This window comes from Erpetoichthys calabaricus, chromosome 11 (assembly GCF_900747795.2).
Source record: "Erpetoichthys calabaricus chromosome 11, fErpCal1.3, whole genome shotgun sequence".
Taxonomy (NCBI): domain Eukaryota; kingdom Metazoa; phylum Chordata; class Cladistia; order Polypteriformes; family Polypteridae; genus Erpetoichthys; species Erpetoichthys calabaricus.
The window spans coordinates 89,297,321-89,323,808 of NC_041404.2; the positions used below are offsets into that span (position 1 = coordinate 89,297,321).

A 26,488-nucleotide genomic window follows, 5' to 3' on the forward strand; every position below is an offset into this window, starting at 1 on the left:
AATACTCAATAATAAATCAATAATAATAATCCCAATAAACAATAACCAATCCTCCACTCCCAGACGCGTTGCCACCCTTCCACCCAGCTCAGCTCAACGTCTGGGAGTTCCCATCATCCTTTTATATTCCCTGACCTGGAAGTGTTTCTGTCCAATCAGTCCACAGTTCCTTTTCCCTTCTGGGTCAGGGTAAACAGTCCTTTTCTTCACCCCGGGAGCACGTCGTTCCTTCCTGTCACGTGACCGTGACGTACTCCCGGGTTATAGGGCACATAAGAGTCCACGAGCCCCCTTACAGCGACTCCCGGTGGCCCCCAAGGTATCCAGCAGGGCTGTGTATAAAAACTACATAGTCCATGAGGCCCTGCTGGAACTCGGGGCACGTCCACGCTGCTGGGAGAGCTCCTCCTGGCGGCCTGGGGGTGAGGGCCGGAGTAAAAAGCCGGCAATCCTTCACACAGTATATTCTGACTTAACATCACCTCCTCCTGCCATATTCTCCACATTAAGAATGGTGGGAGTGTAATTTTTTTCCCACAGCCTTTACACATCTTAACCTTGCTTGGCAGCCATGGTGTGCTTTTCAGGATACTGAAAAGAGTCACTTTCTCATTAAGTAGTTCACTTATTTACAGCCTTCCACACTATCCAGTACCACTAGTTCTAATTTGTGTGCCACAGAGTAGATTGTTGTCATGTGGGGTATCCGCTGTTTCAGTCTCACAGCCAATTCTGTTTTCTCACCCATCATAACTGCAGCTCCATCAAAATTTGCACACCCTACTTTCTCCTTCTATGTCTCTTCATCGATACCCATGGTGTTCACTGCCTCATCATTAGCTTCTAAAACACCTGAAGCATTTGCGCTGTACACTGGATGACATTTGATCATCTAAGTGGATATGTCATCATTATCTTTCACATGCCTGACATGAACCAACACCTGTTCTATGATGCCAGTGTCTGTGCTGTCATCTGCAAGAACTGAAAAGAATTTGCTTTCTTGTATTTCCTTTTCAATCTGATCTCTTGACATTTGTGCTATTGCTGCAATAAATTCTCTGCATGCATGACCATTGTGATAATTAGAACCAAGATCAAGGCCATTTGCTGTTTGAGGTATGCAAAGAGTGTTAAATTTTGCTAATGGCAGTTCACTTTTGGCAACATAGTATGCTGTTCTGAAAGGTTTTGTCAGGACTTCATGCTGTCCTTTGTTCATTTTTATTATGTTCTTTGCTATTGGCCTTTGTTCAGGTAAAAAAGCTGCAGACTGGGCACTTCTTGTGATGCACTGATTTGTCACGTTTTTTGATAGGGTCTTTTCTAACATTACTGCTTCCAGTAACAAAAGCACTTGTCAAGTCAGAAATGGCAGTGAATTGACGACACATGTACTGGAACATTGTGTTGTTTGCCTTATGTTTCAGCCACTGAAATTCTTTTGTCCAAGAAACCGAAAAGCTACGTTGTCTTTTAGCTTCATAGTCAGATATTTTTGAATTCTTCTTCTTTGTGATGGTCTACTCTTCTTCCTCTGTTGCCTGTTCTTCATTCTGACCTGTCTGTTTTGGTTAAGTAGAGCTGAAATATTCTCGTAAATCAACGCGTTGCTTCCTTCTCAAATTTTTACACACATGCTCACATGTATCAGTGATTTTGCAGGCTATAATTTAATAAGTGTTATGGCCCATGCAAACTCTACAAAGCCCCTAAAGGGACATGGGAAAACAAAAAAATCTTTTAAGACTTTCTCATGAGCACCAGAAAGTTTCATGTGTACATGCTAACTGTAAAGGACTTTAGTTTACCCATGTTGCTTTAGGGATACTGTAAAACAACAGTAAATAAATGAAGTGAGAACTACAGGTGCTGGTCATAAAATTAGAATATCATGACAAAGTTGATTTATTTCAGTAATTCCATTCAAAAAGTGAAACTTGTATATTAGATTCATTCATTACACACAGACTGATGCATTTCAAATGTTTATTTCTTTTAATGTTGTTGATTATAACTGACAACTAACGAAAGTCCCAAATTCAGTATCTCTGAAAATCAGAATATCAATTAAGACCAATGCAAAAAAAGGATTTTTAGAAATGTTGGCCAACTGAAAGGTATGAACATGAAAAGTATGAGCATGTACAGCACTCAATATTTAGTTGGGGCTCCTTTGGCCTGGATTACTGCAGCAATGCAGCGTGGCATGGAGTCGATCAGTCTGTGGCACAGCTCAGGTGTTATGAGAGCCCATGTTGCTCTGATAGTGGCCTTCAGCTCTTCTGAATTGTTGGGTCTGGCGTATTGCATCTTCCTCTTCACAATACCCCATAAATTTTCTATGGGGTTAAGGTCAGACGAGTTTGCTGGCCAATCAAGAACAGGGATACCATAGTCCTTAAACCAGGTACTGGTAGCTTTGGCACTGTGTGCAGGTGCCAGGTCCTGTTGGAAAATGAAATCTGCATCTCCATAAAGTTCGTCAGCAGCAGGAAGCATGAAGTGCTCTAAAACTTCCTGGTAGACGGCGAGGACCTAGGACCTCAGAAAACACAATGGACCAACACCAGCAGATGACATGGCACCCCAAACCATCACTGACTGTGGAAACTTTACACTGGACCTCACGCAACGTGGATTCTGTGCCTCTCCTCTCTTCCATCAGACTCTGGGACCTTGATTTCCAAAGGAAATGCAAAATTTAATTTCATCAGAGAACATAACTTTGGACCACTCAGCAGCAGTCCAGTCCTTTTTGTCTTTAGCCCAGGCGAGACACTTCTGACGCTGTCTCTTGTTCAAGAGTGGCTTGACACAAGGAATGCGACAGCTGAAACACGTGTCTTGCATACGTCTGTGCGTGGTGGTTCTTGAAGCACTGACTCCAGCTGCAGTCCACTCTTTGTGAATCTCCCCCACATTTTTGAATGGGTTTTGTTTCACAATCCTCTCCAGGGTGCGGTTATCCCTATTGCTTGTACACATTTTTCTACCACATCTTGTCCTTCCCTTCGCCTCTCTATTAATGTGCTTGGACACAGAACTCTGTGAACAGCCAGCCTCTTTAGCAATGACCTTTTGTGTCTTGCCCTCCTTGTGCAAGGTGTCAATGGTCGTCTTTTGGACAACTGTCAAGTCAGCAGTCTTCCCCATGATTGTGTAGCCTACAGAACTAGAGCGAGAGACCATTTAAAGGCTTTTGCAGGTGTTTTGAGTTAATTAGCTGATTAGAGTGTGGCACCAGGTGTGTTCAATATTGAACCTTTTCACAATATTCTAATTTTCTGAGATACTGAATTTGGGACTTTCATTAGTTGTCAGTTATAATCATCAAAATTAAAAGAAATAAACATTTGAAATACATCAGTCTGTGTGTAATGAATGAATCTAATATACAAGTTTCACTTTTTGAATGGAATTACTGAAATAAATCAACTTTGTCATGATATTCTAATTTTATGACCAGCACCTGTACACTCCTTAACAGGGGGTGGCAGCAATGCACCAATTGTGAATGCCAAACATAATTTTATAATGATATGGCTAGATATTCAGACGGCCAATGTGAATGGACAGTTACTGAGCACAGTGCTGCGCTGTTCCCGCACACCATGTTGCTCTTTCCTTCTACGCACAGTGTGTGCTTCCCCTGCCTCTCACCAACACTGAGACAGGGTGTCTCCGTTCCATCACCTACTACACTCCATCCTGTCTCTTGTGCTCTGCATTTCATTTGCAAATCGCACTGCACATTCTCAAAGCACAGTGCTCAGTAGCTGCCCATGGCCCTCTGGGTATCCAGCCAGATCATTACACTATGAAACAGAAGAGAGGAGAAGTAAACTTATTACGCACACGCACAGGTGTGCACATCTCATTAGTCAAATCATCATTATTAAAACTTTGTTCCAAGATTTTTTTCCATTCAAATAGCAAGTCATGAGAGATCTGGTCCACAGGATCTTCATTATTAGGACCCGAGCTGCTGAACCAGGACAAGGGGATGCTCACGTAACACCTGGCTGCAGCAGATAGATGGTCATTTCTAGAGGGTGGGACTAGACCACGTGTCTGTCTTGGGGATTGCCAACCAGGATCCTGAGCTGTTTCGTTGTATGGTGGGTACACAATGTGCTGTACCAGTGTGCATGCTCCCCAACCTGACCTATATATGAACCTTCATGAAACTGACCAGAAACAAAGACAAATATGATAATTTCCTTGTATTTTACCAATATGTTCAGTCCTTCATGTTCTGTGAAGTAAATAACATCCATATCCTTTTTTAATCCCCAAGATGGAAGATTCAAAGTATGAACATTAACAGCTACGCCACCAGATTACACTCTTTCAGCATATCTATAGCAAATACAGTAGCTGGATGAAAACTAAACTGGCACTTCAATTACGGGTTTCTGCCCCAGGATTGCACGCAGCACATTCTTTTTTCTTGGGTATGTGACTGATCTCAGAAAAGGACCGGCAGACCGTCCATCACGTTTTTTTTTTTTTCCAAATATTCAGTGGTGCTGCAATAATCACTGGTTCACTGTGACCCCTCAGTGCATGTAGGATTAAATGTAAGCTAATAACATTTGTTCAATTTTTTTTTTTTCTTGATTAAATGTTACGCATGTGCTTAACCTCTTCCCAGCAGGGAATGTCATGGCAAAAAACATTTCTTTTAACTTTTTTTTTTTATATATATATAAAGAGTGTTGGGATTAAGCTTCCCTAGTAATGCAGCAACAAATATCTATTTCCTTTTCTTTTTAGCATTGCAGGTGTATTTCCTTCAATACAATAAGTATTGCATTAGAATATGTGTTACTTTAAAAAGTAATCTGACTATGTAATGCAAGTTACTTTTAACATGTTACCTTAACAATGCTCCCAATTGGTAATGGTGTCAATATATAGTTTAGATGGGGATTTCAAATTAACTAGGAAATTTAATTACCTAAGTATAAACTGGTAAAATACAACAAATACTAGATTATAGAAATAGAAGTTTAGAAGTATAAGGCTATTTCTTAACATAGTACCACTTTAACACTGACCACAATAGCTTTATCTTAGCTTAGATTTCATTTTCTGTAAAAAGCAAGACAGAATGCTGATCATATAGGTTATTGAACTATTCAGATGAATGGACTGAGCAGGAGATTGACAGCAAAATGTTCACAGGTGTGCTAACTATGCATTTCAGAAATCCCTGGAACTTTCTTGTTGCACTTATAAATCCAAAAAGTCATTAGAATGCAGGTGGAGACTCCCAGAGGATTATAAATACAGCCTTGTAGATAGTAACAGGATGGACAGAGAAGGTTGTGGCACATGATGCTAGACGATGATCAGGAACACTGCAGAAGTGGAATAAGCCCTTGCTGGTTTAGGTAATTCTCATTTTTAAGGGTAGTCTTCCACGGCTTTAACAGCAGACAGGTGATTTTTGCTAGAAATACAACTGTAAACAATTTGTTGTTAAATAAACATGCCTGTGATTGAACTTAACTCATTTGGTGTGTGTATTGGTCTTTCCATCTCGGTGCTTGTTGCATTATAAATGTAAATTTTCAAAAAGCTTTTGTCAAGGTACTATATTAGAGGCTAGTTATCATACTCAAAAAGGAGAAATTGAAGGTGCAGTATGTTAGTTGTTGTAAAATTGGTTTAAACACAAGAAACAACAAGTTATGTTGTTAAGCATTTAGAGATTATTGGTGAGAACATTGTTCCTTTAATTTATATAAATAATATTAGTAATGGTAAATGACAAATCATTACAGATGACCCAGGTGGGTAGGTGGTAGGTAATCATTTTTAAAACTGTATGGGCTTTAGACATAGGATCTACAAATGTTATGTATATCAAGACATGTGTGTCACTGTATTCAGTCTTACAGATTCACTACCATATGTTTCAGTCTTACACTTGATCACTGTGTGTGGTGTTTGCACATTTATGTTGTGTCTGCATAGGTACTTAAATGTTTTCTTCTCACATTCCAAAGATGTGTTAGCTAAAGTGTGAATTCTTAGCTGGCCCAGTGTGAGTGTGGTTGATTAATTTTATTTATTTTTTTTTTTTGATTCAGCCAACAAAGATTATGAAGAGGTATGCCAGAAGTATTTAAAATAATGAAAGACATTATTAAAGTAGAGGTTGTTAATTTAAAATTAGCTCTGTAATAAGAAAGATAAGGAGTACTGATCAAAGTTCATTACTAGAATTTTATAGTATTTCTTAACAGAAAAACAACCGACACAAGAATAAGTTAACAAGAAATGATTGTATAGTATTTGGGGGGAAATCTTTATGATTTTCTGAAAGAGTTAGCTGTATAGGGATTGAAAAACTGGAGCTGGATTGAATGGTAAAGATATATGTGATTTGTTCATGAATGTAAAAGTGTCATGTCTGTGAATTGTTGCTAGGATTGTTGATATTCTGAAATACCATCACAACACTAGGGTAGGTAGTACAGGGAGCTTCAGAATGAAACAAACTGGGTTATCTTATTTTAAGGAACTATAAACTTTAAATTATTAATGAACAAAAAAGAAACACCACTGCTAACTTGAAAAAAATAAAGGTTATTAATAACAGCATTTTTGTGTCTTATATTTGTAAGCAAAAAAAGACAGATGCCCTTTGGAGAAAGAAACATAGCTAATACACTTGCTATATTTTTCATTGGAAGGCCCAGAGTCTTTACTGTAGGACTGTGACTAATGATTAGTCTGATAATCGATTAATCTGGCGATTATTTTGTTGATTAATCGATTAGTTTGATTGTTTTTTTTTAATTAAACAGATAAAGTGCATGAATTTTAACTTTTCACCAAATAGATTTTGCAAAAAATTTTCAGAAAAGTATTCTTTACAGAATGAACTACTTACAGATATTTCTTTTTGAAATATAGGTTTTTATACAACATTTATATAATAACACATTGAAAATAAATAGTAACAAATAGAAATAAAACACTTAGTAGCACTTCTGGCTCTGGTTGTGGAATGAATACGCACACACAAAATTTCCTTAAAACATTAAATTAACTAAACTTGCAATCTGGCTTATGTATTCAGAGTCACATTAAACCAGCACTTCAGAATTAAACATGTAATTTAAGTATTGTTTCTCAGTTTCTGTGAAAGAGACTGGCAAAGCATCATGTAAATGTCTGACCACCACAATATTCCACCACAAAAGAATCTGTGGCACCATCATGAATTTATTGGTTGTCATATATTAGGGAAATGTCCAGACTATTTTCCTTTTGCAGTAAAAGAAGTGATTTTGTTTGTGTGAAATTCAGTTCTTCATTTGCTATGTAATATGCCGAGTTTATTTTAACTGAAAGATTATATCTTTTTACATTATCATTCATCTTTTTTTGTGTCTAGAAACCTTTTAACATCTCTAACTCTTTGGCACATTTGCTTGCAGTCAACACACTGTCGTGGCCTCCTTCATGTCATTTGCTGTTGGGAGTGTGCTGTTGGATTTTCATATTTGATACAGTGCGACCCTGGCACAAAATCTGTTTTCTGGCTAAGCTGGACTTGATGCAGCAGTACTTGCATATTATCACATCTTTCTCCAGATTGTAGAAAAGCCAGTTGAAGTCCTGAGTCACTCTCACTGAGTTTTTTGATTTCCTTACAAGAATTAAAAAAAAAAAAAAAAGTTGAAAAAAGTTGAAGTGGTGGCTCTGAGTCTAGGAGTCTGCACTGACAATTGGAAGGTTGTTGATTTGAATCCCATTAATAAGTGATTCCACTCCATTGGGCCTATGAGCAAGGCTGTTAACCTGCGATTGCTCCATCCTGGGTATGATGTTAACATGCTTCCAGCCCTGCAAGCAGATCCTCCAACTTGCAAGGAAATATTTGGAGGTTGGTGGCAGGATTGGCACTCCAGCCACTGTAAAAAATCTCACACTGTTCCATTCAAACTAGTGTGGTGTTGAAGTGCTGCACTTGGGTCCTAATTTGGCATGCCGAGGGAGTATGTCATGTGGTGGATGCAGCAATATGCTGTATCAGTGCATGTGCCTATTCGGACAGGGATTTATGTTTCTTCGCATTCCATTTTTTGTAAACACACACTAAAGTTAAATGGGTATGCATGCTTGCAATGCAGCTCCATAATTTAGCAGAGTGATCATGTCAAAAAAAACAAACCACCAAACACGGTAAATGAAAATCTGAATGTTTACTAGCTAGTGGCTAATAACATATTTTTTAGTCAGCTATCATGAAATTCTGTCGCATATGCTAGTGTTTTATTCACACTGTAGAGATATGGACTATGACTCAAATTATTCTTCACTTCAAATCGAAAGTCATGTCATTATGCCTTGACTAGCAAACATTGTGTTCATATATTTGTATCACATAACGATGAATTAATATTCAACTTACTGGGATGACAGCAAGAATTTCTCCTCAACAGAGCCTGTAACAATATGTTTCCTATTGAAATGTTTGTGCATCTCTGTTGTGTTCTTGTGCCATATTAGGTCAGACCAACACATTTTGCAACTCACAACCTTTGTTTTTTTGTATTTAGAGTAAAGTCCTCACACACTCTAGAAGTCTTTTCTGGCTTTTTTCAAATATGCTCACAACTGAATGTAGTAGTGACACAACTGCACATCACAATGTACTCAGCCTAATGACGTAATTAACTAATCGATGAAAGTGGTCATTGCCCACGCTTTTTAGTAATTGATTATTATTGATTATGAAGATTAGTTGTTGCAGCCCTACTTTACAGAATTTAACATACACTTTTGGCTATGAACTTACTTCCACATTTTCTAATTTGATTAACCTCCTTAGCAATAGACCTGAGCATCACTCGGGCAATGGTATAGAAGCGTCTTGCGCAAGACCTGAGATATACTCAGGCTGTAAACGTGCCAACAGCTTTATTGCCAAGCATTACTCAGGCAACAGTATAGGCATGTCTTGCCTAAGCGTCAGGTGTAGACACCTTATAATGGTGTCGCGTAAAAAAACGTCTCTCATCAGCAGTGATGACAAAGTGAATTTGTCTTCAGTCAGTGAAACTGAAACAGTCAGTTAAACCGAAAGCGATTCTGGCAATCTGAAAGTGACACTCGCATCAATCACACATGCTTAGTGTGATTTTCTTCTTATTATTTGTATAATTATTATACTATCTACACTTCTGACTTTGTACTTTTAGTGTTTTGTATGTTTTACAGTAGAAGCATGAGATTTAATAAAAATGTAATTTTTTTCAAGCCAAAATATATGATTTTTACATGATTTTATGAGAATAAAATGTAAGGCTAAGGAGGCTACAAAAAGAGAGACTTGGAATGGTGTTGTTCTTGGTAGTTACTTTTTGATAGATAGCAACACTTTAATTCCCACTATTGTACAGGACTATATTTTGTCACTGGCCATGCAGCAATCATCACGGTCACATAATGATTTAGTGAACGTCTGACTGAAAGTTGTTTATTTTGATATTGAAGTAATAGCCCAGTACAGTCAAGCTTGTCTTTATTTGTAAATCAAGTATGCTGCCTCTGCCTCTTTAATCTGTAGACTAACCTTCACATCCATATGATTAAGATTCAGATTCCTTTTATTGTCATTGCAGTTAGAACAATTAAATTGCAGTATTCCTGAAGGTGCATTCCCATTTAATGGACATAATTAAATTATAATTCAATACAATATAATACAATACAACAGAATAACAAAATGTTGCACTTAGGTATAATGCACATATGAATTGAGTGCAATAATAATAATAGATAAATAAGATAACTTGTGAAGAATATAAACATGTACTTGTAGTGACTGTTGTTATATTGGTAGCATTCAGTTTTCATATGGCTCTGGGGTAGAAACTGTTCTTAAACCTGTTTGTCCACAAATGGATGGACATGAACTGCCTACCAGAAGGCAGCAAGTCAAACAGGAGTTGTCCATGGTAGGGAAGAGTCTTTCATGATGTTGGCTGCTCTGTTGATGCAGCAAGAGTTCCTCCAAAGAGGGCAGTGTACAGCCAATAATTTTTTGGGCAGAGTTTATGATCCTCTGAAGGGCTCTCCTGTCTGCCAATGAGCTGCTGGCATACCACAAAGACATGTAGTATAACAGCACACTCGCACACTCTCAATGGAGCAGCAGTAAAAGGACACCAGCAGCTGCTCCTTCAGGTTTTCCCTGAGGATCCTCAGGAAGTAGAGAGTTTTTGCAGTGCCTTCTTGAATGCCACTGTGATGTTTATGGACCAGGAGAGGTCTTCTGAAACATGTACAGTATACCCAAAAACTTGAAGGCAGGAACACTTTTCACACAATCACCATTATTGTATATTGGGTTGTGGTTTGTGCTGTGCCTCCGGAAGTCTATTATAAATTCTTTTGTTTTGGTAGAGTTCAGGGCAATGTTGTTCTCATTACACTGTGCAGTCAGTCTTTGGACCTCATCCCTATAGGGTGTCTCATCTCCTCCTGAAATAAGTCCAATCACAGTCGTGTCATCTGTGAACTTAATAATGGTGTTGGTGGAATGAGAGGATACACAGTCATAGGTATAAAACGCATATAGAAAAGGGCTCAACACACAGCCTTGTGGGACACCGGTGTTAAGTGTGAGGGTGGAGGTGAAGTAGGGGACTAATGTAATCATCTGAGGGTGGTTCATCAGAAAATCTTTAATTCAGTGGCAGACAGATCATGAAAGTCCTAAGCCAGTGAGTTTTGTGACCAGTCTATTGGGATACCTGTATTAAAAGCCAAGATGAAATATACAAAGAAATATACTTTCTCTTTCTTCCTCTTTTCTTTCTCTCTTTCTCAGTCTCTTCGCCTCCACTCCTTCTCCTTTGGCAAGCTTTGTCGACCCCCCCCAGTGAGTATTCCAGGTGGCTCGTTTGGGAGGTCTGGAATCAATCCTAGATGTGGCGAAAGCCCACAGTAGGGCTCTGCAGATCCCCCTGGTGGCTGCCATGGAACCCAACAGGGCTACAGCAAACTCAAACTCCCAGCATGCCCTGTGGGAATCCGTGGTGCTACAGCAACCCAGGGGGGCTGCCCTCTAGCATCTCCAGGAGAGAAAATGCCGTGAGCCTGCTCTCTTCCCTGGTCTTTGCACAATAAATGCATCCTGGCCAGGTAAGGGTTGGCTGTCCGCAACAACATTAATATTGAAAAATTTTCTATTCTTCAGTGCATAACAAACACCAGTAAACCTGTGGAAAATACTATTTATCAAGAAATAAAACATTTCACTGGCAAATTTCAGAAGCAAAACTAGTTCCTGAGCAAAGAAGTTTAAATTAAAATAGTGGTGAGTGTTATTTAATAAAATGGCTTTCTCTGAGATATATTCCCTCTGTGTGTTCATGGCCTCACAATTTACCTCACATTCAAATGGATAATACCTGGAATACCTTCAAAAGGTTGCATCCATGAAGAATTTCTGGCTCACTAGTCCTTTCGATATTTATATTATGGAAGTAGTTGCTACTATTTTCAATACAGTTCACAATTTTACAGAAAAAGAGTTAAGTTGACATTCTTATTCTGAACTCAACTTTATTTAAGGTGTATGTGGGTGTCTGCTAGGCATATGTATTTTGTACTCTCACATTTATATGATTTAAGGATATCAAGACACAATTAATTTTTGGAATGTATTTAGATTGGGGATTTAGGTTGACAGCTATGTCATTTGCAGATGTTTTTCTTGTTTTCATCTGATTTCTTGTTTCAGATACCCTTTCGGGAAATGAGCCCCATAGTCAAGATCAATACATCTGAGTTTAGAACAGAAAAGAGAAAGTCTGCTTTGAAAAAATCTCAGTAGATGTGAATCTTTATTCTTTCTAAATGGGCTTTATTATGCTAGGTTGATAAAAAAAATTATTCTGAAATTTCAATGCTTTGTTTACATGCAATTATATCTATTGTGAAATTTATCAAGCATGTATTTAAAAAGGCATTGTATATAAAGAAATTCCACAGCATATCCAAAATTAAAGAAAGATCCCTTACTAAAGTGACATAAACATGTATTAATTATTAATTATTACTAGCCAACCCGCGGCGTAGCATACGCCGCATAATTATGTATTGATGGGTGAACACTTCCTGAACGACACAGTTGTCCAAATGGGGTGGGTTTGTGGATATCACTGTGAGTGAATGAAAAGATAGACCTCTGGAGAGAGCAACATATAATTGTCCGTGACTGAAAGCGGACAAGAAGGCTACGCTGGTGAAAGTTACTTCGTCAGTAGGGATAAGTGTCAGTACTTGTAGATTAAGGTGTAGCGAGTCTTCGTTGTTGACGCTTAATATAGCTTGCGTACTGAGATGTTCCGGAGTCACAGCTGAGAAACACTTTTTTAATGTCTTTTAAGCACAGGGGAAAAAATGAACATGTTAAACATCCGTAATGTAATAAGCCACCAAGAAAAGTAACATTGCAACAATGCTATCTACGACCCAATCTTTGTAAACAGAAGTGAAAATAAAAACGAGCCCGGTGTATTCTTTAACTGCCTTGTGGCACTGTAGTAGTGCTGCTGCTTTGCAGTAAGGAGACTGTGGAAGATTGTGGTTTTGCTTCTCGGTTCCTCCCTGTGTGGATAGCACTTTGAATACTGAGAACACCGCTATATCAATGCAACGAAGTATTAACAGGAAATTGTTTTCGTGTAATAGTAAAAGACAAATTATCCGCGACAAACAAACTGTTTTACACATTGCATACCAACCCACGGTGTAGTATACGCCGCATAATCACACGCTTTTTAAATGTTTTTTAAGCAGAGGGAAAAAAATGAACATTTGCAAAATCCGTAACGCTGCTTTCAGTAAGTACAATGCACACGCGTTTAATTTGTCGGCCACTTTTTGCCAGCCATGTTTTCTGGTTTGGGCTGCTTTTGCAGTGTTACCGCTTGTGCATATTAAATCTTGAAATCCTTCGAGTAACTAATTAACTAACTAACACCAACCCAACCACACACACAGCTTGTGTGAAACAAATGCGCCCGTACTTTCATAATTTTGTTACAGCCTATAGTGGAGTCAGGCACAGAGAAGGTCAGCTGCTGGGAGAGCGTCTCGACTGTTGCAGGGCCTGCATCGGTGAAGCAGGTGAGACGCTAATGAAACAGAGGCACAGGGCTTATTGGTTTTTAAAGACTGCTTCCTTCATTGTGTTTTAACCTCAGTTTTAAAGGATTGTTTTAAGGATCCCATGGGATACCCCTCGCAAACTGTTTTAGATGCTGCATTCAGCAATTCACATCCGCGACAAACATGCCTCTTCTTACATGGTCCTGCCGCGTCCACCCTCATTTTCAAAGCATACACACCGCCTGGTCATGTGCCCGCTCGCAAGAGCAACTCACGGAGACCCGCCCACCAACTCTAAGACCATGGCGTGTAAAACAGTTTGCGATGGTGGTGCGTGCGTCATAACTGAAAAGAATAATGAAAAGTCAACGTGGCTCAGAGGTGCATGTGGACTCCTAGCACAGACGAAAGCGACTTATGGGGTGGTTGGTGAGTTGTTGCGTCCGGGCTCATGAGCAGGCAGTGGGAATGCCTAGAGAGCGAGGGTGGACGCGGGCCGGGGAATAAGGAGTGTTGGTGGGCGGGGAAACGTTTTCCGTGTTCCTGCAGGACCATCTAAGAAGACGCATGTTTGTCGCGGATGCGGTGAACGCGGGCCGGGGAATAAAGAGTGTTGGTGGGCGGGGAAACGTTTTCCGTGTTCCTGCAGGACCATCTAAGAAGACGCATGTTTGTCGCGGATGCAAATTGCTGTATGTAGTGTGTAAAACAGTTTGCAATGTTGCACGCGGTCATGCGTTGTAACCGAAAAGTCAACGTGGCTCAGAGCTGCATGTGGACTGTAGCACAGACAAACAGAAATGACGGCGTGTTTTCCGTGGCGTCGCGTCCGAGTTGGTGGGCGTGGCTCTGCGAGTTTTCGTCGTATCCAATGGTCTTAGAGTTGGTGGGCGTGGCTCCTTCCTGTGTGCTTTCATGGGTGTGGGCGTGGCTCTTTCCTGCGTGCTTTCATGGGTGTCTTGCCCACTCTGGCGGCGGCTTAGAGAATTATATATATAGATAGTATCATTACTATTTTTACATACTTAGTTTGATACCTTAAAATAATTAAAATAATTAAATGATAGTGCAACAACAACAAAAAAAAGGATTACAACACTGATTAGAAATAGTTTATGAGTCAAGTAATGAAATTAACTGCAAAATGAAATGCCATATGTGCCATTGGCTTCAGGGTTTAAGGTCACCAATTACCATTGCCAATAGGACATATGTCTTTTGTACCAATTTTAAGTGAATTACTTATCAAGATTCAGAACATTTATTTTCAGTGGGCAAATGATAATGAGATATAAGGTGAGTAAGTTGACCCTCTATCTTGTTGATGTCTATCACACAAAAATTGATGTCTACCACACAAAATCTATTTTAATTAAGTATTGGGGGAAAATATTGATCTGCACTGAGACATAAACCATGCTGATGGTGCTCTCAGGAAAAAATAGAAAGTCAACCAGATTAGAAATGCCTGGTGTGGCAGAAATGAGAGTACTAACAAACTATATAATTAAACATAATGTTTCATTAACAGTGAGAAATGGCTTCTAATTAAGAAATTGGCAGCAGCAAAAAATTATGGCCCTATATATATGTTGGTCCTCATTTATAAAACTTTGCGTAGATTTTAGCGTGAAAATATGCATATTCCAAAAAACAGGTTAATTGATTAATAAAACTTGGTGAATGCACATTTCTACTCAATTTATCATCCATAAATCACAATCATCTTGTAAATATGTGTATGTGAAAGCACCTCAAATGCCACCCTGAAACATCCATGTATGAAGCATTTTAATCAACCAGATACATACTGCATACAACTATGATGCTGCAGAACTTCATTGGCTGGTAAAACAGCCTCCTCCTGATGCGTCGAGACGCCTGCTACTTGCGTTCAAGAATATTTGGCTGCACTCCGCAACTGAACGCACAAGATAATGTGTAACATTACAGTGTGTCTCATCTGCATTCTGGGGTCTGGGAAAGGTGTAAGGCACTAGCATCTGAGTGTGTAGCCGCAAATACCTGCCACATGTAATGACGTGTGAAAGCTGTACAGAAAGCTGAAAGTATTAGTACAGGCCATGTGAACAACTGAGTGTTCAGCCACTTATTTTACCAATAAACCAGCCACCATGTAGAGAACCATCATGTCTGTCAAAGCTACTTTGCCTCAAAAGAAATGAAATACTGGTGACCATTGGGCCATGACATTTTTCATTCTTATCTTGGCATCAACGACAACTTGGGTATTAGTGGAATTCCACTGTTCATATTTAACAAATGCAGCTTCATTATCACTAGGTGACCTTATTGCAGGATTGAAGTAAATTGCTCTGTTTACTTTAGGGGAACCATGCACTGCTGCAAATTGCCTTTTTATGTTGGCAAAAATGTGTTACAAAACCTGGATGTAGCACCTTAGTAAATGGCTTAAGAAAAGTAGGCATGATGGTGTGAAGCTTGGCTAAGAAACTCCTGACCTGTCAGACAGCTTCCCAAGAAGTGACAACAGATAGCTGATATAAAATGATGAATAACCAAAAGTTCTTTAGTGCAAGTAGGCAGCATTGGCTCTAATTACTTAATATCATTCGGCACACTGTATTAGAACTATAACAACAAACCATAGTCTAACTAAAAAACCTGGATAAAGCAGTATACATGCGAAAAACTTAATTACCATTTCACCTATAGATGTCTCTGAGGCTAGGGATCTGCGTTGGCAATCAGAAGGTTGCTGGTTTGAACTATAGGCCCTTAATCTGCAATTGCTTAGTCCTGGGTATGATGTTAATCTGCATCCAGCCCTGCAAGCAGATCCTCCAATTTACAGGGAAAACTTGGGGGCTAGTGGCAGAATTGGCAGTGGTACAGTGCGGTGCTGAGGGGCCAACCACTACTCTCTGGTCCCAATCCAAGTAGTTTGTCGTGTGATGGCTGTGGCAATGTGCTATCAGCCCATTCTCCCAACCTTTCCCCTATGCAGATATGCACTGTAGAACTTAGAACTATAATAAAGGATTATGGATTAAGTAAAATATCAGCAAAAAGCAGCATAAACATGAATAACTTAATTACTATTTCAAGCTGGTGTTAACACTACTATTCAACTCTGTTCTTTTGAGAATTTAAATACGGTTTTACTAATGTGGAAAGCAGCCCAGACACAGACAAGTAGACATGTGTAAAGCACCACCACACGTTTATTAAACAACTAATATTTACAAGTAAAGTGAAACACACACAACCCCAGTACTCCTCCAAAGTCCAGGCCTTTCTCACACTGCCTTCTTCACTGCCTCCACTCCTCTCCACCAAGCTCTGTCCTTCTCCTCTCCCGACTCCAGCCATCGAATGGAGGGAGGCGGTCCCTTTTATACACACCCGGATGTGCTCCAGGTGCATCCTGATTAGCCTCTGCCGGCACTCCCCAGTATGGCGGAAGTACCGGCTGCGCACCAGGAAGCACTCCGGTTGTCCCTGGTCTTCTTCTCCCCAGTACTTCCGGGTGTGGCGGAAGTGCTGAGGGCCAGGGCTCCATAGGCATTGGGGCACCCCCTGGTGGTGACCACGGGCCCCTATAGAGTTGAGCTTCTAAGCTCTGTTCCCCAAAGTCACCAGGGCGGTCGCCCCCACGTCCTCCTGGGTGTCCTGGCTGGGTACCACCCCCAGCCTCCTGTGACACTAAATATTAACAGTTTTATTCATTCAGTTCGCCAAGGCAAAAAAGGCAGAGGTTTAGTGAGTATTTAATAGAGCCGATTAAAATGTAAAGATGCCAGTTTTGATACTTTCACTTCTTTCGAGTATCTTGCTGTGGTTGTTCAAGGAGTGTTTCATATTGACAGTTTATAGGCTTCCAAAATATAATGTGTCTTTTATTGAGTAATTGCAGCATTTACTACAATAGACCATATAATTCTTATAAATTTCCTTAGACAATGGGTGGGTTTCTCCAGCATCATCTTATTTAACAATTAGAAATTTCTTTGTTAGTTGTGGTGATCGCACTCTGGATATCCATGATATTGTTTAGGGTGTACCACAAGGATTTATTCTGGGTCCGTTACTTTTTTCAATTTACATTTTTCCATTAGGCCAGATTATCTCAAAACACAAGTTGAGCTTTTAACTTAACCTAATATTCCACTTTTAACTTAACCTAATATTTGGCAGCCTTTTGCTGCTATGCACCTAAAATCTGGAATCCTTTATCAATAGAAAATCAGCAGGCTAACACTGTGGAATATTTTAAAAACTGCTAAAAAAACATTATTTTAATTGGGATTTTTTGTAGCTACATTTTAGTTGCACTTATAATAGACTATATAGGCACAGAATTATCATATTCTTCAGGGAATCTTTAATAATCTCTACTTTACTCTGCTGTTTTTTCTGGTTTTTCTATGGTGGAAATTTGCACCACCACCACCTGATCAAGGCACCATACAGCCACCTATGATGAAGGAATGAAGGTGGGTGCCTCAGCTGTCCACAAGACCGACTTCATTGAATCTTTTCATATGAAGCCTGCAAAAAAAGAGGAATGAATTAAGAACATTTATGTTAAGTAGAATGCCTAGTGGGGGCTGGGTGGTCTTTTGGCCTTGGAACCCCTGTTGATTTTTTTTCTCCATCTTAACTGGAGTTTTTTTTTCTTTCGGTCCTCCCGGCCATCCAACCTTATTACTTGACTCATCTTTGTATATTGTATATAAGGACACTACTCTTCCACTTAATATTTATCTGTTTTTTAAGAACGTATAGATTTGTTTTTTTTTTGCTTAGTCTTATTATTATCGCCTGATAATGTATATTTTTTTTGTAACTTTCTCTTTGACATCTTGTAAATACACGTTTTGTATGAAAATGTGCTATACAAATAAACTAGCTGAAATACCTGCCATTGCCTGGGAGGAAAATAAAGTTTTTGTTTTTTTTTATTTTTTGAGAAAAATATCATTTAAAAAACACAACCTGACAGAGTCACTTTTGTTTTGTGGCGTAGTAATAAGTTTTTACATGCAGAATTTTTGAAAACAAAAAAACGTCAATTAAATTATTGTTATTATTAGGTTGATTTAATTCTACTACCACTACAACATTGTTAAAAATGCAAGATGAAAATATAGTTAACAAAAACAAATATTAAATGACAAACAAATAATACCACATATTTTTCATGATAAAACTATCGGTTGCTTTTACGGGGCACAGCAGAAACGTTCAGAAAGTCATCTGGATGATAACATACATACAAGACAGCAAGATTGTTACTGTCTGCTTTATATATGAGATTGTGGCTAATCGTTGGAGAGGTGCTCATTGGAAGGTGCTTTGTGGAATAAAAACTCTTTTATTGTATTTATATTCTTATATAGCTGAATACCCGTGCTTCGCTACGGGATAGCAACAGGAAAAATGTGTTCTAAAATATACAGAGTGACAGTATACGTCCTGTAAGGGAAGGTTACTAATTATTTCTTGAAATGGTTTACTCAAATATAAGCTGTTTTAAGTATAGAAGACTTAAACAGTGATGATCAAAACTTGTTTTGGACTAAAGCCCCAGTGATCCTATCACCACCCCTGGTATTATTTAGTAACCAGACCGCGTAAGTTTTAAGTGCTAAATTTATTTGTTAATAAAAATAGATGAAGGTGGATGTTATAATATTTATTATATTAAAAATAGATTTTCGAGGGGTTTTTAAGATCATACAAAATTACAAATCCTAAACAGTCTATGAGAATGGGCACGCACCGTCACTGCTCATCTGCACCACGCAGTGAGAAACCATTACTTCATCAATATAAATCCTTTCTTCCTCTGTCATAATTTTGCGGGTTTATTTAAAGAGGTATAAACTTAATAGAGGAATTTGTGAAGAAAGTATGAAAAAGAATAAAATAAAAAAAGTATGAAAATCTAAATCCTCAAAAAAAAAAAAAAATTTGCTTTAATATACCTTGGAATAACCTAATTGGTAAATTATAAACGCTTCGTGGGAATTCCAAAATATCAAAACAAAACTTGTACTCTTCAGAAAAATGAAAGTATTTTTAATTTACTTTAAAGAAATTTATTTTAGAAAGAAATGGAGTGAATGGGTCTAAAAAACTATAAGAAATTTCGCGCTTAATTGAGCCACGAAATTTTTAAAAATTTTTCTTAGCGAGCACCTATGGGGCAAGGGTAACCTACATTCCAAATTTCAAGTCCCAAGTCCTCATGGTTCGGGAGATTTCGTGATGAGTGAGTCAGTGGTATTTGGCTTTTATATATAATATATTATATTATTATATATATATAATATAATAATGACTTGGTAATATGTATTATTAGGTGTTCTAGTCGTCATTTAGGAGGTCTGGCTACATTTCCGATTTGATTGAGGGTGTCATCATTTCACAGTTTCTCCAAAATGCTGTGTATGCATAATTCAGAGTTGCCTTAAATATACACATGTTCCCCCATCAGGTTTACTTTTATAAGTCCTGACTTTTGAGTGGGAATTTGCATATGCACATCTGGAGCTTCTTAATGTGCATACACAAGCTTTATAAATGAAATAAAAATTGAAATGAAAACCTTTAAGCCCTAGGTTTATGAAAGGAAGACCCTCACAGACCAATGCTGACTTTTTTGAATGGGAAACTTGAGTAGTAGCACAAAAGCAAATTTGTCTAAGATTATTCTTAAAACTAGAAGATACTGGCATCAGAGGTCATTTATAAAACTTAATGGTAGAAGACAAAGAGTACAGGTGAAAAAAGAATGCTCCAAGCAGGGAGCCCCTCAGAAAATATATCATCAGTTCAGAAAGAAGCATGCAGTTTTAAAGGCTGCTTATTGAGCATTCACTCTTTTGGAAGTAAAGCTGTTTTGGTAAATTATATCATATTAAGTACAAAATCTGATCTGTGTCTTCTCATTGAAACCCGGCTTAGTAAATCTGACACTGTTCCCCTAGCTGAGGCGTCACTACATGGATAAACATTCCTTCATAAATCTAGAGATTCTGGACAAGCAAAAGGTCTTGGAGTAATTCTTTGTGACAAAATGCAAATCACTTCTAAAAATTTAGGCGACTTCACATCCTTTGAGGCATTCATTTTAAATATTAAAACAGATTCCAACACAATTGTAGTGCTAGTCTACAAACCACCAGGGCCATATTCATTGCTTATGACTGAATTTTGCAACCTTTTATCTAATTTGGCTATAAATTATGATCATGTAGTATTGATAGGGGATTTTAATGAACATATGCAGACTGACACTTTTAGCAAATGTTTTACTGAGTAGCATTTTGTCGGATTATCTAAGGTCCAACTCAATCATAACTACACATTATATTTAATTATAACTTACAAAGTTGAAATTCAAAATTTAAACATTACTCCATTATTTTCCCATCACTACTTAATTACATTTGATTTGGTTCTGCCCTTACCAATACACACACAGATTAAAACAAAGACAGTGTGACATCTAGACTGTAATTCTGCTTCAAAATTTATAGATACTTTGAGTAAGTCAAGTGTAATTATAGAAAACCATTTAGATCAGTTAACATCAAATGCAAACGTGAAAAACAATTTAGATCAGCTAATATCATATTATAATGCGACCTTGAGAGATGCTATGGACACAGTAGCTCCCCTTAAAACAAAAGTGATCAAAGCACATGGAAACTCAACCTAGTTTAATGAGAGCACTCGAGCTCTTAAATTAGTGTCAAAAACTGGAGCACAAATGGAGAACAACAAAGATACAGGTCTTTCAAATTGCATGGACAGAGAGTGTTAAAAAATATCTTTAAAGATCGCTCAGACTACTATTCTAAAATAACAGGTAATAATAATAATAATCCTTGGATACTATTTACAACAGTGGCTAATTTAACAAATGGGAATTCAGATCTACAATGCAAAATACCAACAGACATTAGCAGACTTTATGAACTTCTTTCATGAGAAAATTAAAAATATAACGTCCCAGATCTCAGCATCACAGTGCAAACCACAAACTAGCTTGGCAGACCTTGTCTCACATTGCATTCAACACTTTAGAAATTTTAATCCTGTGACAAAACACGAGGTTTTAACTTTAATTTCTAAAATGAAACCAACTACTTGTTCCCTAGAGCCAGTGCCAACAAAACTAATAAAGAGTACAATGGATGTTCTTGCATTATTAATAGTTCATTATTGCATGGCACAGTACCTGATGCACTAAAAATGTCCATCATAAAACCATTATTTAAAAAGTCAAACCTAGCCTCACGTTTACTTAATAACTATAGACACATTTCAAACTTACCCTTTCTCTATAAAATACTTGAAAAAGTAGTCACCAATCAGCTTCAGACACACCTTACGCATTATAATTTATTTGCGAAGTTCCAGTCTGGCTTCCGCACTGGTCATAGTACAGAAATGGCACTAACACGTGTTGTAAACGACATTCTGATATCCTCTGATGAAGGAATCTCCTCTATAATTATGTTTTTAGACTTAAGCGCAGCATTTGACACCACTGACCATTCTATTCTAATTTATAGCCTGATAGCTCACCTACCTTTTACTAAGGTGTGTTTGTCAGTTGGAGAAGATCGAGCTAAAACTCTCAACTTTGGCCAGATTTTGTCAATCCGCTCCTGTTCTATCTGTGGTATATTAACAAAACAAAAAGAAAAAAAAAGTTACAAATTATTGCGTTTAAAACAAAAAATATATTTATACCTTTATAACACTCAAACTATTCAGTTAAACCTTGGGTTTTTAACCTCAGTGAAATCTTTTCCTCATCTTTTTGGCTTTTCACATAATCCATTCTCTAACTTCTTGGACAAGAGGTTGACTTGTTTGGTTGAGTTACAGTAACCTAAGCTAGGCTACCATTATGTTACAAGGATCATTTCTGATAGAATAAAAGTTTACATACTCATTAGCACCTGATACAGTTTGTAAGATTGAAAGCATCCAACATTATACAATTTAAATATCATGTTTTTCATATTTCATTATACCCTGTTTATATAAAAATACACCATGATAATATAGACATACCAAAATTAATTTCTGTGCTCTTGAATGGAATAATGTATTAACATGAAAACTAAAAGATCAACCATTTGATTTTATAACTAAACAGAAGGATATGAAATATTTAACATGAAGGAAACATATTTATAATAAGGAAAACATTAAAATTACCAGAAATTATAAAATAAAAAAGTTGATGACAGTCATAACATATAAGCATTAGGCATAATTTAAGGCAATGGAAACGATAGCCTCTTCAAGTGGGGAGCTGAAGGTGTCCTTTAAATTTCACAAAAAAGCTGCCAGTAGCATTCCTCCATATACAGTACATCAGGTTTGATATTTGCAGTTGGAGATCCACAAAGGGAGAAAAAACGAATCACGTATCATAAAATAGTTTTATTCCTGAGCTTTCAACCCCTATCAGGGGTCTTCATCAGAGGATAATGCTTAGACTTACAAGAATCAAAGGCAATATATAGCAACACATTCAGGGGTTGGAGGTGACTAAGTCCGTATGATCAAAAGGGGGGGGGGGGGGGTTACCGTTAAATTAAAGTGCATATGTCCTTCTTAAGTTGGCATATGCTGGGTTTATGTCCAAGTGTCTGTTGATGGCATTTTCATCTGATAGCCAAGACTCGGCCAACTCTAATGTGTCAGAAGGCACGGCACGCACCCTGACCAAGTGGGGCATCAAAATAGCACATAAACCCACCAACAATCTGCGCATGGTCCTGTTTAATGCTAAAAACAAGAAATCGACAGCCGAAACACGAAACGCAGTTTATAGTATTCCATGCAATTCTTGCTCAGCTGTATACATAGGACAAACGTCAAAAAGAATCTCAACACGTGTACAGGAACATCGCAACGCTGTCAGAAGAAAGGACGCACTATCTTTGATATATGCACATACTAAATCGACAGGACACACTTTCAACTGGGACAACGTGAAAGTAAAATTTAAGGCCAGTACAAAAAGCGCCAGAGAGTTGGCCGAGTCTTGGCTATCAGATGAAAAATGCCATCAACAGACACTTGGACATAAACCCAGCATATGCCAACTTAAGAAGGACATATGCACTTTAATTTAACGGTAACCCCCCCCCCCCCCCCCCCCTTTTGATCATACGGACTTAGTCACCTCCACCCACCCCCCCCACCCCCTGAATGTGTTGCTATATATTGCCTTTGATTCTTGTAAGTCTAAGCATTATCCTCTGATGAAGACCCCTGATAGGGGTTGAAAGCTCAGGAATAAAACTATTTTATGATACGTGATTCGTTTTTTCTCCCTTTGTGGATCTCCAACTGCAAATATGCAAACCGTATCACAGACCTTCTCTTCCATATATATATATATATATATATATATATATATATATATATATATATATATATATATATATATATATACAGTATAATTGACTCCATATATATTGAATTAAACTCTGTATATTAAAAATTACAACAAACATATGTTATTTCACTTTATATTCAAACTTCTCTCTATAAACATGAAACATTTTGACCTGTCGTCATCATTTTCAGTCTGCTTATCCTGATGATGGCCAAGGCATTAACATGCTAAACTGGGGTAATCTGCCTAACCTATGCTTAGTAACATTTTTCAACACCCTTGGGTAAAATGGTGATAATCCAGATAATCTCAGATTAAACATGCCCAGGGTCTTCTGTAAGTGAATCTTGGTACATTCCGTCATGATTCTTGAAGCATGTATATCTTCAGCCTTATCTGCAGGAATCAAGAAACAGAGAATAGCAGTTGCTACATAATGGCAACCATTGCTTTCCCTGTGTAGTGCATTTTCCTGAAGAAAAACACTATTATATGCAATATTGGGTGGTTTGGTGATATTTTGGGTAATAAATATACAGTATGTATTATAGCATATGATATTATTTATCTTGACTTTCAGAAAGCATTTGATAAGGTCACTGATGTGGGCTCTGCATCGGTCTGTCGTGGTGAAAAAGGAGCTGAGCCGTAAGGCAAAGCTCTCAATTTACCAGTCGATCTATGTTCCTACCCTCACCTATGGTAATGAGCTATGGGTAGTGACCGAAAGAACGAGATCACGAATACAAGCGGCTGAAATGAGTTTCCTCTGACAGACGTCTGGGCTCTCCCTTAAAGATAGGGTGAGAAGCTCAGTCATCCGGGAGGGGCTCAGAGTACAGCCACTGCTCCTCTGCATCGAGAGGAGTCAGATGAGGTGGCTCGGGCATCTGATCAGGATGCCTCCTGGACGCCTCCCTGGTGAGGTGTTCCGGGCACGTCCAACCGGGAGGAGGCCCCGGGGAAGACCCAGGACACACTGGAGGGACTATGTCTCCCGGCTGGCTTGGGAACGCCTCGGGATTCTCCCGGAAGAGCTAGAAGTGGCCGGGGAGAGGGAAGTCTGGGCATCTTTGCTCAAGCTGCTGCCCCCGCGACCCGACCTTGGATAAACGGAAGAGGATGGATGGATGGATGGATTTGATAAAGTGCCACACGAGAGGTTGGGCATCAAACTAAAAGAAGTAGGAGATCAGTTTGATATTTGTAGATGGAAGAAAAATTGGCCCAGACACAGGAAGCAAGCTAAGAGTTATGGTGAGAGAAACCCTATTAGAACTGGCAGATGCTAAGAGTGGTATTCCACAGGGGTCAGTGCTAGGGCTGCTGCTATTTTAAATTTACATAAATGATTTGAACGGGAATATAAGTAACAAGCTGATTAGGTTTGCAGATGATACTAAGCTAGGGATATTGGCAGATACTATATTCTGGAGTCAGTTAAATCATTATAGAGGACCTTGTGGCAGATCAAATTTAATGTCATTAAATGTAAAATATTACATGTTGGAAGTAAAAATGTTAGGTTTGAATACACAATGGGAGGTCTGATAATTGAAAGTACACCTTATGAAAAGGATTTAGGAGTTGTAATGGACTCGAAACTATCAACTTCTAGACAATATACAGAAGCCATTAAGAATGCTAAAAAGAATGTTAGGGTATATAGCACGATGTGTGTAGTAGTGCTGAAGGTTTATTATGCACTAGTGAGGCCTTATCTGGAGTACTGTGTACAGTTTTGGTCTCCAGGTTAAAAAAGGACATAGCAGCACTGGAGAAACTCAAGAAAAGAGCGGCTAGGTTGATTCCAGGGCCACAGTGGATGAATTATGAGGAATGATTAAAAGAGCAGAGCCTTTTTTAATTTAAGTAAAAGAAGATTAAGAGGAGACATGATTGAAGTATTAAAACTATGAAGGGAATTAGTACAGTTAATAGAGACTGCTATTTTAAAATTAGTTTATAATGAACACGGGGACACAGTAGGAAATTTATTAAGGGTAAATTTCACACAAAATTTAGGACGTTTTTCTTTACACAGAGAACAATCGACACTTGGAATAAGCTACCAACTAGTGTGGTGGACAGTAGGGAGTTTTAAAACTAGACCTGATGTTTTTTTTAATGAATTAAGTGGATAGGACTGACGAGCTTTGCTGGGCTGAACGGCATGTGCTCGCCGCCTAAGATTGTTCTAATGTTCTGATTAATGTTTTGAAGGCAAAGGAACTTGAAACATAACTTCCAAATAATTGAGAAACCTACACCTCAAATACTCCACGAGAGAACCACTGAATCAAACATAATGTAAAACAACAATTGTAGAAAATTAGTACAAACAGAGAGGGTAAGACCACAAAGAAGATGTGGATAGCCTAATATGTAACAGTAAGAAATGGATTTCAGGACTCAACATTCTATTGACACAAACACCAAATTGAAACCTTCACCACTCTTAAACCTCTGAAAAGTGAAACAAGGAACACAGAACTCTATCATATCTTATAAGGTAAACCCAAAAGCCACTTTCCCTTCAAATTTAAATAGGTGAGCTTAACATCTTTAATTGTTGTGATGTCAACAGAGCTGGAAAGAACCTGTGAGCTTCTTCAATATCTAAGATATCAAGATCACTTTAAAACTTTTACAATTTTTTATAAAGAAATTACAAAAATGTATGCAAAATATAATAATTACTTAATTATTCCATTTCAGTAGTAGGTACCAAGAGTTCTTGTTGTGTGTTGCTTGTAATACAGCTTATGTAAAAACACTCATTGGTTTATTGTACCAAAACAGTATCTTAAAGTTATAAAAAAAACTGTTACTACACTGTGGAACTGAGAACCCCATGACTGCTAAACCCCAGACATGCTGGAGCACCTGGACAAGTTAACAGGTAGTGGACAGAGAACACCTCAG

The 26,488-nt window shown here is 38.2% G+C and overlaps 1 protein-coding gene across 6 annotated transcripts in view; it reads right to left on the reverse strand.

Moving 5' to 3' along the window:
• atp2b3b (ATPase plasma membrane Ca2+ transporting 3b) overlaps window positions 1-26,488 on the reverse strand; it is a 608,455-nt gene that overhangs the window by 91,040 nt on the left and 490,927 nt on the right. For all 6 annotated transcript variants that reach the window (XM_028813571.2, XM_051933859.1, XM_051933861.1 and 3 more), the window contains one exon: window positions 21,734-21,821. In XM_028813571.2, the coding sequence (XP_028669404.2) occupies window positions 21,734-21,821 (88 nt within the window). The remainder of the gene's footprint in view (window positions 1-21,733; window positions 21,822-26,488) is intronic.